The sequence below is a fragment of the Zingiber officinale genome, chromosome 6A, assembly GCF_018446385.1.
Source record: "Zingiber officinale cultivar Zhangliang chromosome 6A, Zo_v1.1, whole genome shotgun sequence".
Lineage (NCBI taxonomy): Eukaryota > Viridiplantae > Streptophyta > Magnoliopsida > Zingiberales > Zingiberaceae > Zingiber > Zingiber officinale.
The window spans coordinates 76,088,441-76,103,095 of NC_055997.1; the positions used below are offsets into that span (position 1 = coordinate 76,088,441).

Sequence of the window (14,655 nt, forward strand, 5' to 3'; positions counted from 1 at the left end):
AATATAATAAGTCATACATTACGAAAAGATCATGAACAAAATAAAAAAAATACAGAAAAGTCAAAACACAGTACGAATACGTTGAAAATCGGAAAGTGACTACAAATTGATAATTTAAAATGCAAAAAAAATAAATCCTATAAGATAAAAAACAAACTCGATATCTAAAAAAATGTTTAAAATTAAAGTAATTCGTCCCATCATTTATTTATATTTAAAACTTTGATCTTATATGAATTACGATTCAAGGGTCAAATTAAATCGTTAACTTTGGAAGAACGAAAAGTGTAAAGCGTATCATGTATCGTAGGGAGAAGAGAAAGCGGTCGCGCAAGCTTCAACAACCAATCACCTTCAACCCTCCTCCTATTTCTCTCCCCTCACCTGAGTTGACTTTCATCGGAGGAACTTGTTGTGCATCGCGTTTCGCCCTCATGGCTCTCAATCGACGGCAGCCGCAGCTTCCGGCGGTGGCTAAACACGGCCTACTCTCTTCACGCGTCTCTTCACAAGGCATCACCCGGTCTGGCCTTCTCTCCGTCCTCGCCCTTCTAGTCCTCCTCCTCCTCGTCTTCCTCCAATTGCCTGGTCGTCGACCCGTCTCCGCCCTCTTATACTCTTTCTCCCTCGGCGAGGTCGACGAGGTCGATGAGGGACCCGTATCCCGATGGAAGGACTACACCGTCGCTCGCGCGGCGGCCTTCGCCGCCCGCAACGACACTCTCATCGTTACCTCCGTGAGCGAACCCTTTCTCCCCATGCTGAACAACTGGCTCATCAGCATCGCGCGGCAGAAGCGGCAGGACCAGGTGCTCATCTTCGCCGAGGACTACGCCACCCTCTACGAGATCAACCGCCGGTGGCCCGGCCACGCCGTCCTGGTCCAGCCCGCTCCCGATTCCCAAACTGCCCACGATTACGGATCTCAGGTGCTCCTCCTACCTCTAACCATAATCGCTAGCTGCTAGCTGATCATGGTAATTCATGAGTTAATCCCATGGGTCATTCGAGATGATAAATGGTGACATGCTTGTCACATGAGGTCACGGGGTCGAACCACAGGACTGTCGGGATGTAAATCCTCGGACCCTGTGCAACTCATCCCACCACTCATCTCACCACCACTTGTCCTCTCGACTGTCGTGATTTATCTCCCTCGTGATGGCATAGGGTCGCATGGTAATTCATGAGTTGCTTAATCTCTAGGGGTTCTACAACATCACATCGCGGAGGCCTCGCCACTTGCTGGACATTCTGGAGCTAGGATACAGCGTCATGTACAACGACGTCGACATAGTGTGGGTGGCGGATCCATTCCGTTACCTCGAAGGCGATCACGACGTCTACTTCACGGACGACATGTTCGCTGTAAGTAGTCCTGTACTGTATATACATGGGAAAATGGAGATCTGTGTGCTAACTGTCCTCTGACAATACGATGAGTACAGGAGAAGCCTCTGAATCACTCTCACAATCTGCCACCTCCGGAGACCGACGGCCAGACCAACATCTGCAGCTGCATGATTTTCCTCCGTCCGACGAGGGGCGGCAAGAAGCTGATCCGCAACTGGATTGAGGAAATCCGAAAGCAGCATTGGTCGGAGAATGCGAAGCCACATGACCAGCCCGCTTTCAATTGTGCTCTGCGCAAAACTGCAAAAGAGGTGCATATATATAACTTGTTTAATTCCTTTACATATATATTTTATATGCGATATCGTCGATCATCTTTGATTAGAACTATCACCATTATATTCCAAGAATCACAAGTCCAATACTCCAATATATATATATAACACAGATGGATCTGCACTTGCTACCTCAAGCTGCATTCCCATCGGGAGGGCTGTACTTCAGGAACGCGGATTGGGTGAAGAGAACTGAGGGCATGCACGCCATCGTCCATAACAACTACATGATAGGGTTTCAAAACAAGATAAAGCGTTTCAAAGATTACGGACTTTGGCTGGCGGATGACCACGCCGATGAATCACCGCTCGGCCAGATATAATTAATTTATAAGCCGCCAGGCATCCACTCGCCGGACTGCAGGCTTTGCCGTGTAGCAATTTTACCTTTCAAAATAAACCAAAATTGTAGGCTAAAATTTCCCAGTGGTTACGTTATTGTCAAGGACAATAAGTGCTATTATCTTGAGTTGGTATCTGTATTACTTTTTTAATGGATTATACAATGCAATGTTATAAGTTTGTTGAGCTGGCCAACATTGTTAATTCGCGGACTGGATCTCGAGAGGAACCCTCATGTTTGATCCCAGCAACGATGAGGACGCGTGGATGGAGAGGAAAAATAGAGTTAAAATGTTAGGAATCATTACTCGGATTTTTCAACGCGGCCACTCAGATATCTAACACAATTTCCGATGGAGGTGGGGAAGAGAGCGAAGAAGAGTAGTTAGGATTGGGATGCGTACCTTTATATGTAGGAGTGCGTTATTTTTTATAGAGAGGCGACTGTAAGTCCATGTTTTTCATGTGTTCCAATATTCCCATTAATGTTATCCAAGTCTCCTAATACTATAAAAATAATAAATCTGACCAGCTATAAATTAATTATAATATATATATATATATATATATATATATATATATATATATATAATTAATATATAAATATAATATTATTAAAATATTATTGATAAGGACTTACCAAATATATTTTTACTTATCAAATTTTAATCATTTAGCGCAATCACTATAAAAAAGATTTAATTAATAAATCATCCATCACTCAGCATTCGCTATTTTTAATTAACGATCAATAAATCACTAAGTAACAATGGAATTTAATTTCATCACAATATTAGCGATGAGATTAAAATAATCCATTATTAAATTCATTAACAATGTCCGTTATACTATGGCCAAGATTTGCGATAGAATAATTAAAGACTATCGCTAAATAGAGACAGATAAATAAATACCGTCGCTACTTAACATAACATTTTGAATAACATTAGTGACGAAAGTTAAAATTTTATTGTTATTTAGTGACGAAATTTTAAAATCATTCTATCGTTATTTAGCAATGAAATTTTCAAACCCCATCGCTATATAGAGATGAAATATAAATATGTCATTGCTAATTATCATAATTTTTTTAAAAATCATATATAAAAATAGAAATAGAAATTAAATATTTTATCGCTGATTAACAATAAAATTGTAATATTGATCACTAATTAAGGATGAATATTAAATTTTAATCACTGACTATCATAACCTTTTAAATTTCATATGAAAATATAGCGAGAGAAAATTAAAGGCCATCACTAAGTAGTGACAAAATATTTATATTTTGTCACTAATTATTAATTAGTGATAAAATATTAAAATTCTGTCACTGATTATTGAACTTTCCATATTTTATATTTTTCCTTGTTTATTTATATATATCAATCGAAACCAATACGTAGTTTTAAAACACATTTTAAAAAAAATGACATTCACAAACACATGCATTCTACAAGCATAATATTGACATGAATAAACAAACACATTATAACATCTATCTTCCTAAAATTCAATAAACAATACATTTAATAAAATAAAAATATCAAACCCAATCTAAGCAAATATGAAATTAAACCAACAATAAAATAAAAATCCAGACATCTCAAATAAAATACTATCAGTGTAGTTCAGATCTTCTGTCTCTATTTCTTTCTGTCACCGTATCTCATTATTGATCAGACGAATCAAATTAAATCTCAAAGTATTATGACATCTTTAAAATATGTACAGTATCTTCGTGATGTGTAAAGCATTCTTGAGATTTAATCTGATCCATCTGATCGATAATGAGACACAGGGACAGAGAGAAATGAGGACAAAGGATCTGAACTAAAATACTATAACATTTGAATCAATAATATGAAATACAATACTTATGATAATTCAATCCAAAACTAGTGAGTAGTATTCAATCATACAAAAAATATAATATAATAAATTATTAATAAAAAAAGAAACAAATTAGTACAGATCATTAAAATTATGACTAACATATTGAATTTAATAATATAAAATTTATTTTACACACGTGAATATTAGTTTGGATATCTGTTGATGGTGATGTGTAGAGTAGATTTACAATGTGTTGGATCGAGACGTACATGAAGGGAGGACTAATATTTTTTTTATAAAATAAATACGCAATGGAAAAATAGAAAAACAAAAAGCAAGTAAAAAGACAGGTTCAGTTTTACTTGATTCGGAGCATTTGGCAACTCCTACTCCAAAACTCAGGTCTCGCAGACCTATCAATGGGTAATCCACTAATAACCTCTTCCATAACTGCTGAAAGAGGGAATCGAGTATAAAAGAATAGGAACAAGTGCAATACGCTACACATTTCATTTAGCAATAATTAAGTATAGAATTTAAACTTCGTTACCCACCACTTTTTGTAGACAGTTGACTCGAGTTCAATGTTGGTCGGCTCCTCAATCAAGCGTAGCAAAGTCGTAGCAGGGTAGCAACAAGAAGTCGGAGTAGTTGGAACCTCAATCGGACGAGTAGAAGCTTGTAGAATTAATGATATTGAAGCTTTGGTCGAATGCCTCTTTTATAAGGGATGGAAGGCGCCTTCCATAACATTGAAGCGCCTTCAATGCCAAACTCTATCCCTTAAAAAGTGGCTCCTTATCGTCAACGACGTCTCTGCCTTATCCTACTGAAGGCGCCTTCTAAGTACTCGAAGGCATCTTCTAAGCACTTGAAGGCACCTTCCAAGCTCCAGAAGGCGCCTCGAGTATTATTCACTCGAGGCCTTTTGTACTCCTTTTTCCCTGTTAAATATGTTATTCCAACATAGAAATATTTATCCTACAAAACAAGACTAGCACAATGATAATTTGATTAATTTATGACTTAGACCTTGTCCTCCAAACTAGGATATAATTAGAGTCTCAATTTATATTTCTGAAATAGACCTAAATTGGCTGACGACACTATCCCTTCAATCAGGATGCGTCCTCACTGAGTCACTCTCCTCCAGTGACTTATCTTCACTTGTCAAACATCTGGTCCTCCAGATCTGTTTAGAATTTCTCTAGTCTTGCTTAATATCTGACTAAGTTGATCTACTAAGACTTACTTACAACACTGAGTTAGCACAATAGATAAAATAATAAAGTAAAATAGTGTTAACAGATTTCAGGATTCGCTGGTCTGATTGATCGCGTAGTTTACCGAAAACTAGTCGATTACACATGCTTAGAGTTTACTCTTCCAAGACTTCTCATTACCTATGTTACCTCCCCCTAGGGTTGCCCAGCTTTACTCACTAGGACTTCTATTGCCTGACTTCACCAATCAGGACTTCCACCACCTAGCTTCACTTATTAGGACTGACTTCACTCACCAGGACTTCCACCACCTAGCTTCAGTCACTAGGGTCAAGCTTCACTCATCAGGACTTTCACTACCTAATTTCACTCACTAGGGTCCGACTTCACTCACCAGGACTTCCACTACCTAGCTTCACTCACTAGAGTCCGGCTTCACTCACTAGAGCCCGACTTCACTCACCAGGACTTCCACTTGTCTAACTTCTAGTTAAGACTAGTCACTCAGTAGACTTCTCACATACCTATCATTCGGTTAGGACTTACCCTTGCTAGTCATCTAGTCCTGGCTAGACTTTTCTCTTCCAAATATTAAGTACTGTTTGGATCAACCCTTGGTCAAATTGACCAGACTTAGGTACATTGTTAAACATCGAATCCTTAGAGGTCGATTGCACCAACACCATGTTCCTGAAAAGATATAATACAATTAGATATGCATCTGATATGAAAAATTAATAGGTATATTTTCATAAGTGAAAAAAAGTAAAAGGTCAACACACCTCTAGGAATCTACTAATCAGTATAGTCCTAAGTCTTTTAAAAGGTAAAATGATGAGGTGTTTGACTTATTTGAGTCAAGAATTTCCGTATTTCCCATCTAATTTCCTCAAGATTCATTCGGGATTACCGTTCCTCTAGAAAAATCCCTCTCTAGGTTCGAGAGTCAAATCTACATTTTCTTTCTTTAAGGCTTCTACTATAACAGATGATCCAGATCCACTAAATGATGCGTTGGGATGACCCCTGGCCCTAGGAGTCATCACCCGAACATATATGACTCTCTCATGGGACCCAATACCAAAGAGGGTGGAGGTCTTTTTCTTTCCACTAACCACATCATAATAAATTTTATTTATCTAGTCGATGGATAGAGTCTATGCCTCACCTCCCTCTGTACTTGGCTGAGACGCTTATGCAACCCTAGTCACCATTTCTTCCTATTTATTTTAAAAAACATTCTTATCAGATATTTATTAAAAAAGGTAATCATTGTTAATAATTAAAGATATTCAAGTTTATATTCTTACATGTAATGTCGATGATCGACAATTGATAAATGTGACATCTTTTGACTATGTGTCTTGGTAAAAACCTCCCAACAAGTAGGAGGTCGTTGTAACTCATGTTCATGAATATTAAAGAATGTGATTAAATCAAAATATTAGAATTCATTGATAATCACATAATTTTTATATAAGTTTATTTATTGTAAACTCACCAATTCTAAGGCATGCTCGACGATCGATCGAGATCCAGCTATATGCTTTGTGAATTTGTACTGGAGCTAGCCAGCTCATTGTTTCTATTGGCTCAAGCTGTCATTGCATTTTCCTGCCATCTATCTGCAGCCTAGATGACTCTCCATGCATCCCAAATATCCTCTGATACATAGGAAGACTTTATTCTCTCTTATCTTACTTTGTATAACATATCTTTATACAATTTGGTACAACTTGCATTCCAAATTGCATAAAATGGCAATGCATGTCCTTCCTCCCATGTATATCTTTTCTACAATAATAAGTTCACAAATTATTATAAAAAAGATTAAAAATCTTGATAATTGATATTTCTTACAAAAAAATTATCATAATAAAACTGCTTTATATCCTGGTCTACACGCTTCCATATAGTACCAGTTAGAGCTGTCAGACGGGTCAACCCGTGGCGGGGCGGGTCGGCCCATGGCGGGCTAACTATTTGGCGGGGCGGGGCGGGCCAACCCGCCAACTTGGCGGGTTGGGAAATTTCCAACCCAACCCATTCTAAGGCGGGTTGCGGGTTTGGCGGGCCAACCCGCGGGCCCATCAAAATTTTTTTAAAAAATTAAAAAATATTTCATATCTTCAACATTTTACTTCGAAAAAGTTTTTATAATTAAATGTATATATAAACATGTATTTTAAATATAAATGAACACAAACGAGTACTTAGGTTGAATGAAAAATACTATTTTTATTTCAAAATTATAACAAAGAAAGATAATAAATTGGCATAAAACTTAGCTTACATATATTTTTCAACCCGCGAGCCAACCCAAGCCCGAGCGGGCCGACCCGCGCGGGTCGCGGGCCTAGGCGGGTCGGCCCACGGCGGACTTGGGTTGATAAAATTCCAACCCAACCCGCTTAAATTGTTTAGCGGGGCGGGCCAACCCGACGGGCCCAACCCAAATTGACGGCTCTAGTACCAGTAGGGTTGAATCCTTCAATACTAAAAAAAATCTAAATTTTCACCATCATCAGATGATGGTACGCTAACCCCCACTATTCTGAGTAGTTCTGTGAGAATCACAGGACCTCGTATGATACGAATACCATTTACAATGCAGACGTCATAGAGTTGAACTTCAACATAAGGTCTCATTGCTAAATAATACAACTCGTTTGTGATTTCTAAATTTGTTAAATTCTTTAACTTTATCATTCTTTCCCTAAACTATTGTGGAAAATCTCTCTCATGATATTGGAAAAGTTGATTTGAATGAACTTTATGTGACAGAAGTTATAGATGTTCACTACATAAATAAATATTTAAATTATAATTTTATAATAATATGTAAACAATAAAATTACATAATATAAAAACTTACTTCCTATATGTTGGAACCCCAAGGTTATTTTGATGTGATCAACAAGTTAAATTAGGTCCTGTCGTGTTTTTAACCTTGTGTCTAAGTGTGCAGGATCTTAGGAGCACAGGAAGTCGAGCAAAAGATGCAGCTAGCGAGAAGGATGACACGGGAGGGAGCCGACGGGCTTGGTGCGTTTGAGGTATGAGGCGCTGCGGAAGAGTACGCGGGCGGACGAGAAAGAGACGTGCGGTGTTTCCAAGGGACGAAAAGTCGGAGCAGAAGGTTGCTCGAGAAGGCCGAAATTGGGTTCGGGTGAGCCTTATTTCGGTTGGCTGAAATCACCCAAACGAGTGGAGCTGGAGCGGAAGACCCGGACCGAGGCGAGCAGCACCGGAGCAGAGGGTCCGAATCAAAAGTCAACTTGGTTGACTTAGTGGTTCGGGCGCCTGGATCCATTCCGGGCGCTGAGACCGTCCGGGCGGCCGGAACCATTCCGGGCGCCCGGGATTGGATTTTGACCAGGATTGCGTCAAACGTGATCCGTTGCGGAGAGGATAAAATTTTATCGCCTCCCAGGCGCCTGGACCCTTTTCAGGCGCCCTGACCAAGTCTATAAATACAGTCTTGGTCCAGAAGCTTCAAGTCATTCCAAGCATTAGCATTCCAACACTTGTACGCGCTTTCTTTTAGAGTTGAGCTTCTATTTCTTGTACGTCATTGTTGTAAGAGGCTTATCCGCCTAAAGGAGATACTAGTGCGACACTTTCCTTGGATTAACAACCTCTCCGGTTATAACCAAATAAACATCTTGCGCCTCTTCTTTTCTGTTTTAATTTATTGCTTTTATAATTCATGCAAGTGTTCTGTTGAAAGTTTGAGAAGGGTTGTTTGTTTTATTTTTCAGGGCTATTCAACCCCCCTTCTAACCGGCCATCGCGATCCAACAAGTGGTATCAGAGTGAGGTTGCTTCAGGAGGACTAACCGCCGATCGAAGCAAAGACGATGGTCGGATCAAGCATCTACCCGCCAAAATTCGAAGGGAAATTCGCTACCTGGAAAAAGAGAATGCAGGTATTTTTCAAAACCGATTTTCAATTACTTCTTATAATGGAATTTGATTTTATAGCACCGGAGGGCAAAGAAAAATATCAATGGACGAAAAAGGAGCAGGCCGACTACGTGGCAAATGACAAAGCAGAGTACCATCTGTTGAGCGTTCTTCCGCCACAAGAAGTCAATCGAATCGGCAACTACAACTCCGCGAAGGAACTTTGGGAGAAGTTCCTTGAGCTGCACGAAGGGGCGTCCAAAGCCAAGCTCACAAGACGGGATCTACTTCGCAACCAGCTCACCAATCTGCGACTTGAAGAAGACGAAACAACTGTGCATCTGCACTCGAGAGTCAAAGAGCTTATCACCGAACTTTTGAATCTCGTAGAAAAGATAAGTAATCGAGATTCGCTCAGGTACGCACTAAATTCTTTTCCTAGAAATACGAAATGGGCATCACTAGTAGATGTCTTTTATATTTCTAAAGATTTAGAAAAAATTACTTTAGAAGAATTATTCTCGACATTTGAAGTGCATGAATCAAGATGTGCAGGTACGAAGGAACCCAAGCACAATGTCACCTTCAAAGCATCGAGAGATGAACCTGAGTCAGAGTCCTCTCTCGACGACGAGGAAATGGTTATGATGGTAAGACGTTTTAAGAAACTTTGTAAATCTAAAAATACTAACCATCCGCAGGGTAGAAAGAAAAGGATGATTCATTGCTACCACTGAACGAAGAAGAGCACGTCAAGGACAACTGCCCCAAGCTGAGGAATAAGGACAAGGACAAAGGTAAGAAGCCTGTCCAAAAACATAAAGTCTTAAAGGCGACGTGCGACGATACGTCGTCCGAATCGAAAGTCGAGGCGTTCTCCGGACTTGCACTAATGGCAAGTCATCAAGACGACGACTGCGAGTCAAGCTCTTCCGAAATGAGGATCGAGAGCATCGATGAAGGGGGAGTTACGTCGGAAGATAGCAGCAGTTCAGGGGGAAACACAGACAACGAGATCGACAAGGTAAGTCATGTATGATCTCTTCCTCCCGATAAACTATTTAAGTTTATTAAACTGTTAACTAAGGATTGCTGTAAGTTAGAAAAAGGAATTAAAAATTTAAAAGTAATACTAGCTAAATCTTGCCCTTTAGAAGAGTTAGAAAAATTAAAATTAGAAAATAATAATTTAAAAATACGAGTAAATAACTTGAAAAACCGTGCATGCTCATCTAATACAAATTTTAGAAAATACAATAATTTAAATTGGTATTTTAGATATCACAAGGGACAAATCATAAAAATTTCAAAAAGGTATGCCCCTAAGAAATTTTTAGTTAATCAATAGACTGGAACCTATATTGGGTTCCAAAGTCCTGTTTAACTTGAACTATTAATTAGATTTCGAGCTTTCAGCGAGAAAATTAGACATTAAATTTCTTTATGAGGCTTTGTCTAAAAAAATGGTTGTTGCTCCAATAACCAAGAAGGCCTAGTGTCTCACCACTGCTTGGAAGCCAAAATATTGAAAGAAAATGTTTAATTAACTTTCTGATAAAACATTAAAATTGAAATTTAATAATTCCTTAAAAAGTTTTTCAAACATTTTTTTAATCTTTCAAAAATATTTTATATACTTAGAAAAATTTTCTTGCGTAAAATTTTCACTTAGAAAAATTCTCAAAAATTATTGCCTAAGTTTAAATTTCTTCTAAAATTGTTGCTTAAATATTTTTAACTTAGAAAATTTTCAAAAATTTAAGTTAGAATTTTTTTTTCAAAAATATTTCTTTTGCAAATTATCTAACTTAGGATTTTTTTAACTTAGATTTTTTTAAGAAACTTAGAAACATTGTTGAAAATTATTGCAAATTTTTAATCATTGAAATTATTTTCTATATTTTCTAAGTTTTAACCCTTAGATTTTTTTCTTGGAACCTCATTTTTTATGTGATCAAAGGGGGAGAAAGAAAAGTATAAGTCTAGGGGAAGGTAGACCATTTTTTTCTACAATTTCTCCATCTTTTTGCACTATATTGCAATATTAGTTATTTCATTTTTATGTCTATTTACCCTATCTTAACTTAGGTTGCTCACATCAAAAAAGGGGAGATTGTTGGAACCCCAAGGTTATTTTGATGTGATCAAGAAGTTAAGTTAGGTCCTGTCATGTTTTTAACCTTGTGTCTAAGTGTGCAGGAGCTTAGGAGCACATAAAGTCGAGCAAAAGACGCAGCTAGCGAGAAGGACGACACGGGAGGGAGCCAACAGGCTCGGTGCGTTGAGGTGCGAGACGCTACGGAAGAGTATGCGGGCGGACGAGAAGGAGGTGCGCGGCGTTTCCGAGGGACGAGAAGCCGGAGCGGAAGGTTGCTCGAGAAGGCCAAAATTGGGTTCGGGTGAGCCTTATTTCGGTTAGCTGAAATCACCCAAGCGAGCGGAGCCGGAGCAGAAGACCCGGATCGAGGCGAGCAGCACCGGAGCAAAGGGCCCAGACCAAAAGTCTGTTGGTTGATCCTAGGAATATCGTACCGGTTCTACTGTACAAAAATTTTGTACAAGTGTCGAACCTTTCCTAACAACCCATTGTGTTCTTTAGAAATTAAATTCGGAATCGCAAACGGAACTTAACATTATTGATTCCAAATTTAACTTATCTGTTCTTAGTGGTTTAGACTTGGATCGCAAACGATGCTTAACATTATTGATCCAAATCCACCCATGTTACAAATTCAATTAAATATTAATTACAGAAATCAGCTTCCAGGTTAAACATAGCGAGACACTAGGCCTTCTTGGGTATAGGAACATCCATCACTTCCTAGACAAAGCCTTTCAATGAAATCTAATATTTAATTTCCTTATATAACCTTAGGTTTAACCAAAAGGAACAATCGAATCACAAATTCGAAAACAAAAAAAAAATACAAACTCGAATCACAAATTCGAATCCTAGAATTATATGCCTCTTGTGTTTGGAATTCATACAAAGAAAAACTAGTATGATGCGAAAAATAATTACTAGTTATACATTTCTTTGTAAGCAACAACCTCTTGATCTTCTACCGTATTCCTCTTCTTATCTCGGACGTCGTGTGGGTAACGATCTACCAAGATGAGAACCACCCAAGCCCTTCTTCTTCCTTCTTCCAAGATTCGGCCAAGCAACCTTCTCCAAAAGATTTTAAGTCTCGGCCACCAACCAAGCTCCAAGGAAAACTAGGAAACAAAACCTCCTTTCTCTTCTTCTTCTCCAAGCTAGATCCGGCCACCAAAACAAGCTCCTAGAGATTGATGAGGTTCGGCCACAAAGGAGGAAGAGGAGGAGATGATATGGCCGGCCACCACCAACGAAGAAAAGAGAGAGGAAAAATAGAAGAGAGTTGTTATTTCATGAAGGCACCCCCTCCCTCTCTTTTATAATCCTTTGTCTTGGCAAATAAGAAAATTTAATTATAATTAAAATTCCCTTATATTCCTTGCCTTTGGTTAATAAGGAAAATTTAATTAAACTTTCATTTTAACCCTTATCATGGCCGACCACATCACAAGTTCCAAATAAGACAAATTTTAAACACAAAATTAAAACTTCCTTATTAGTTTCCGGAAATTTTAAAATAAAAATTTCTCTAATAATTTTTCCCTTTATGGTTGATTATAAAAGGAAATTTTATAAATTAAAATCTCTCTATTAAAATATGTGGATGATTTTCAAAAAGCAAAGTTATCTTTAAAATTAAAATCTTCCTCTCAATCTACAAACAAGGAAAGATATCAAATCTTTTCTTAATCTTTTGTAGAAACTATAATAGGAAAGATTTAATTTTTAAAACTCTCTTTTAAATCATGAACATGGTTTTATAAAAGGAAAGTTTTATCAAAAATTAAAATCTTCCTTTTAACTACAAATAAGAAAGATATCAAACTTTTCTCTTAATCTTTTGTAGAAAGCTATAAAAGGAAAGATTTAAATTTAAACTCTCTTTTAAAACCATGGCTTCCACATAAGGAAAGATTTTAAATAAAATCCCTTTTATTTTATATGTGGCCGGCCACACCTAGCTTGGGCTCCAAGTGTAACGACCACCCTTCTTACTACTACTACTCTCTAAGGGTGACTATTACTTAACTACTAACTCTACTTAACCGGTATGATTGAAACCACGAGAAGTTTCTACCAAAAAATTTCAACAGCATCTCCCTTGTACCAGTGACCATAAAATGATATACATACATAGTATACTTCAGCCACAGGCAGCTGGAACATATATCAAACAACCACGCAGTTCATATATAACCAAAATAATCAACTCTCGCAAAGCACGATAAAACGATCCATAGAATAGCATGTACAAGTTCTAAATTCTTTTAACAATTTGACGAAAACAGTCTTAATAAATTCTTGGCAAATCCCCAGATCTCTCCCATAGTCCTGGCATCATACATCATCGAATACCTCCTTATCACCTTCCTTTGCTATATCCTTTCCTTTCCTTTTCCTGTAGTAAGAGGAAATGCAATCTATAAGCAAAATTACTTAGTAAGCGCTATCTAACTCACAAAATCTCGATATGCATGTACATATATCTATAACATAAACTAACTGAATGCTTACTGAAAACTACTCATGCTCATCTAATAGTAAAGGAATCAAATAGGCTGAAATGCTAAACATGTAAAGCTACTCATGCTCTTCTAATAGTAAAAGAATCATAACAAACTGAAATGCTAAACATGTAAAGCTACTCATGCTTTTCTAATAGTAAAAGAATCATAACAAACTGATATGCTAAATATGTAAAGCTACTCATGCTCTTCTAATAGTAAAAGAATCATAACAAATTGAAATGCTAAACATGTAAAGCTACTCATGCTCTTCTAATAACAATAAAGATTACTCATGCCCAACTAATAGCAAAACAATAAAATTAGCATACTGGTGACATACAAGAATAAACTGCATGCTAAAAGATAAAATTATTCATGCTAAATAACTAATCAGGAAACAAATAAAACTAATACTGCATGCTTCAAATCAAAAGAAGCTAAACTTGCTGACTCTAAACATAAGTGAAGCTTGTTTCATTTGTTTCAAAACTTATACTTTATTACTTTAAAATAATAATAAACTTCTCTTGGGCCCAGGCTTAGTACCAATGCACGCTCCCTAATAGGGACTGTGGTAGCGAGCCACCAGTTCTACGAGGGTAAAGACCTTGGTCTTACCAGCGCCAAGACCTCGGAATTGGTCACCTGGATTTATTTAACGACAATCTCGGAAGTCGGGTACTAGCCTTTCTTTAAAATAAAATACTTGTTATCTTTTAATATTCTTATAATAAAATGCCTTGGCATTTCTTTGAGCACTTGGTGTGCTACTGATCCCAATTCTTAAACTTAGGGATCTTATTAAGACCTTAGTCTCTCTTTCTTATAACTACTTATAAACCTCTAAGGATTTAATAGAACTCTTATTTTTTCCACTTACATGCAGATCCTGGAGTTTTTATAGAGCAACAAGATTCTTTAAGCATATATCAACAGAATAAATCAAAGGAAAGCAAACCTAACTTCTTTAAGCATGCTACAACAGATATAAATCAAAGGAAAACAAACCTAACTTCTTTAAGCATGCTACAACAGATATAATTCAAAGGAAA

General features: G+C 37.4%; 1 protein-coding gene across 1 annotated transcript; it reads left to right on the plus strand.

The window, feature by feature from the left end:
* Positions 1 to 336: 336 nt before the first annotated feature.
* Positions 337 to 2,201, plus strand: LOC121994083 (UDP-D-xylose:L-fucose alpha-1,3-D-xylosyltransferase 1-like). Its single transcript, XM_042548247.1, has 4 exons — positions 337 to 929; positions 1,207 to 1,368; positions 1,449 to 1,664; positions 1,802 to 2,201. The coding sequence occupies exons 1-4, from the start codon at positions 435 to 437 to the stop codon at positions 2,009 to 2,011; spliced, it is 1,083 nt and encodes a 360-aa protein (XP_042404181.1). The 5' UTR covers positions 337 to 434; the 3' UTR covers positions 2,012 to 2,201.
* Positions 2,202 to 14,655: the final 12,454 nt, after the last annotated feature.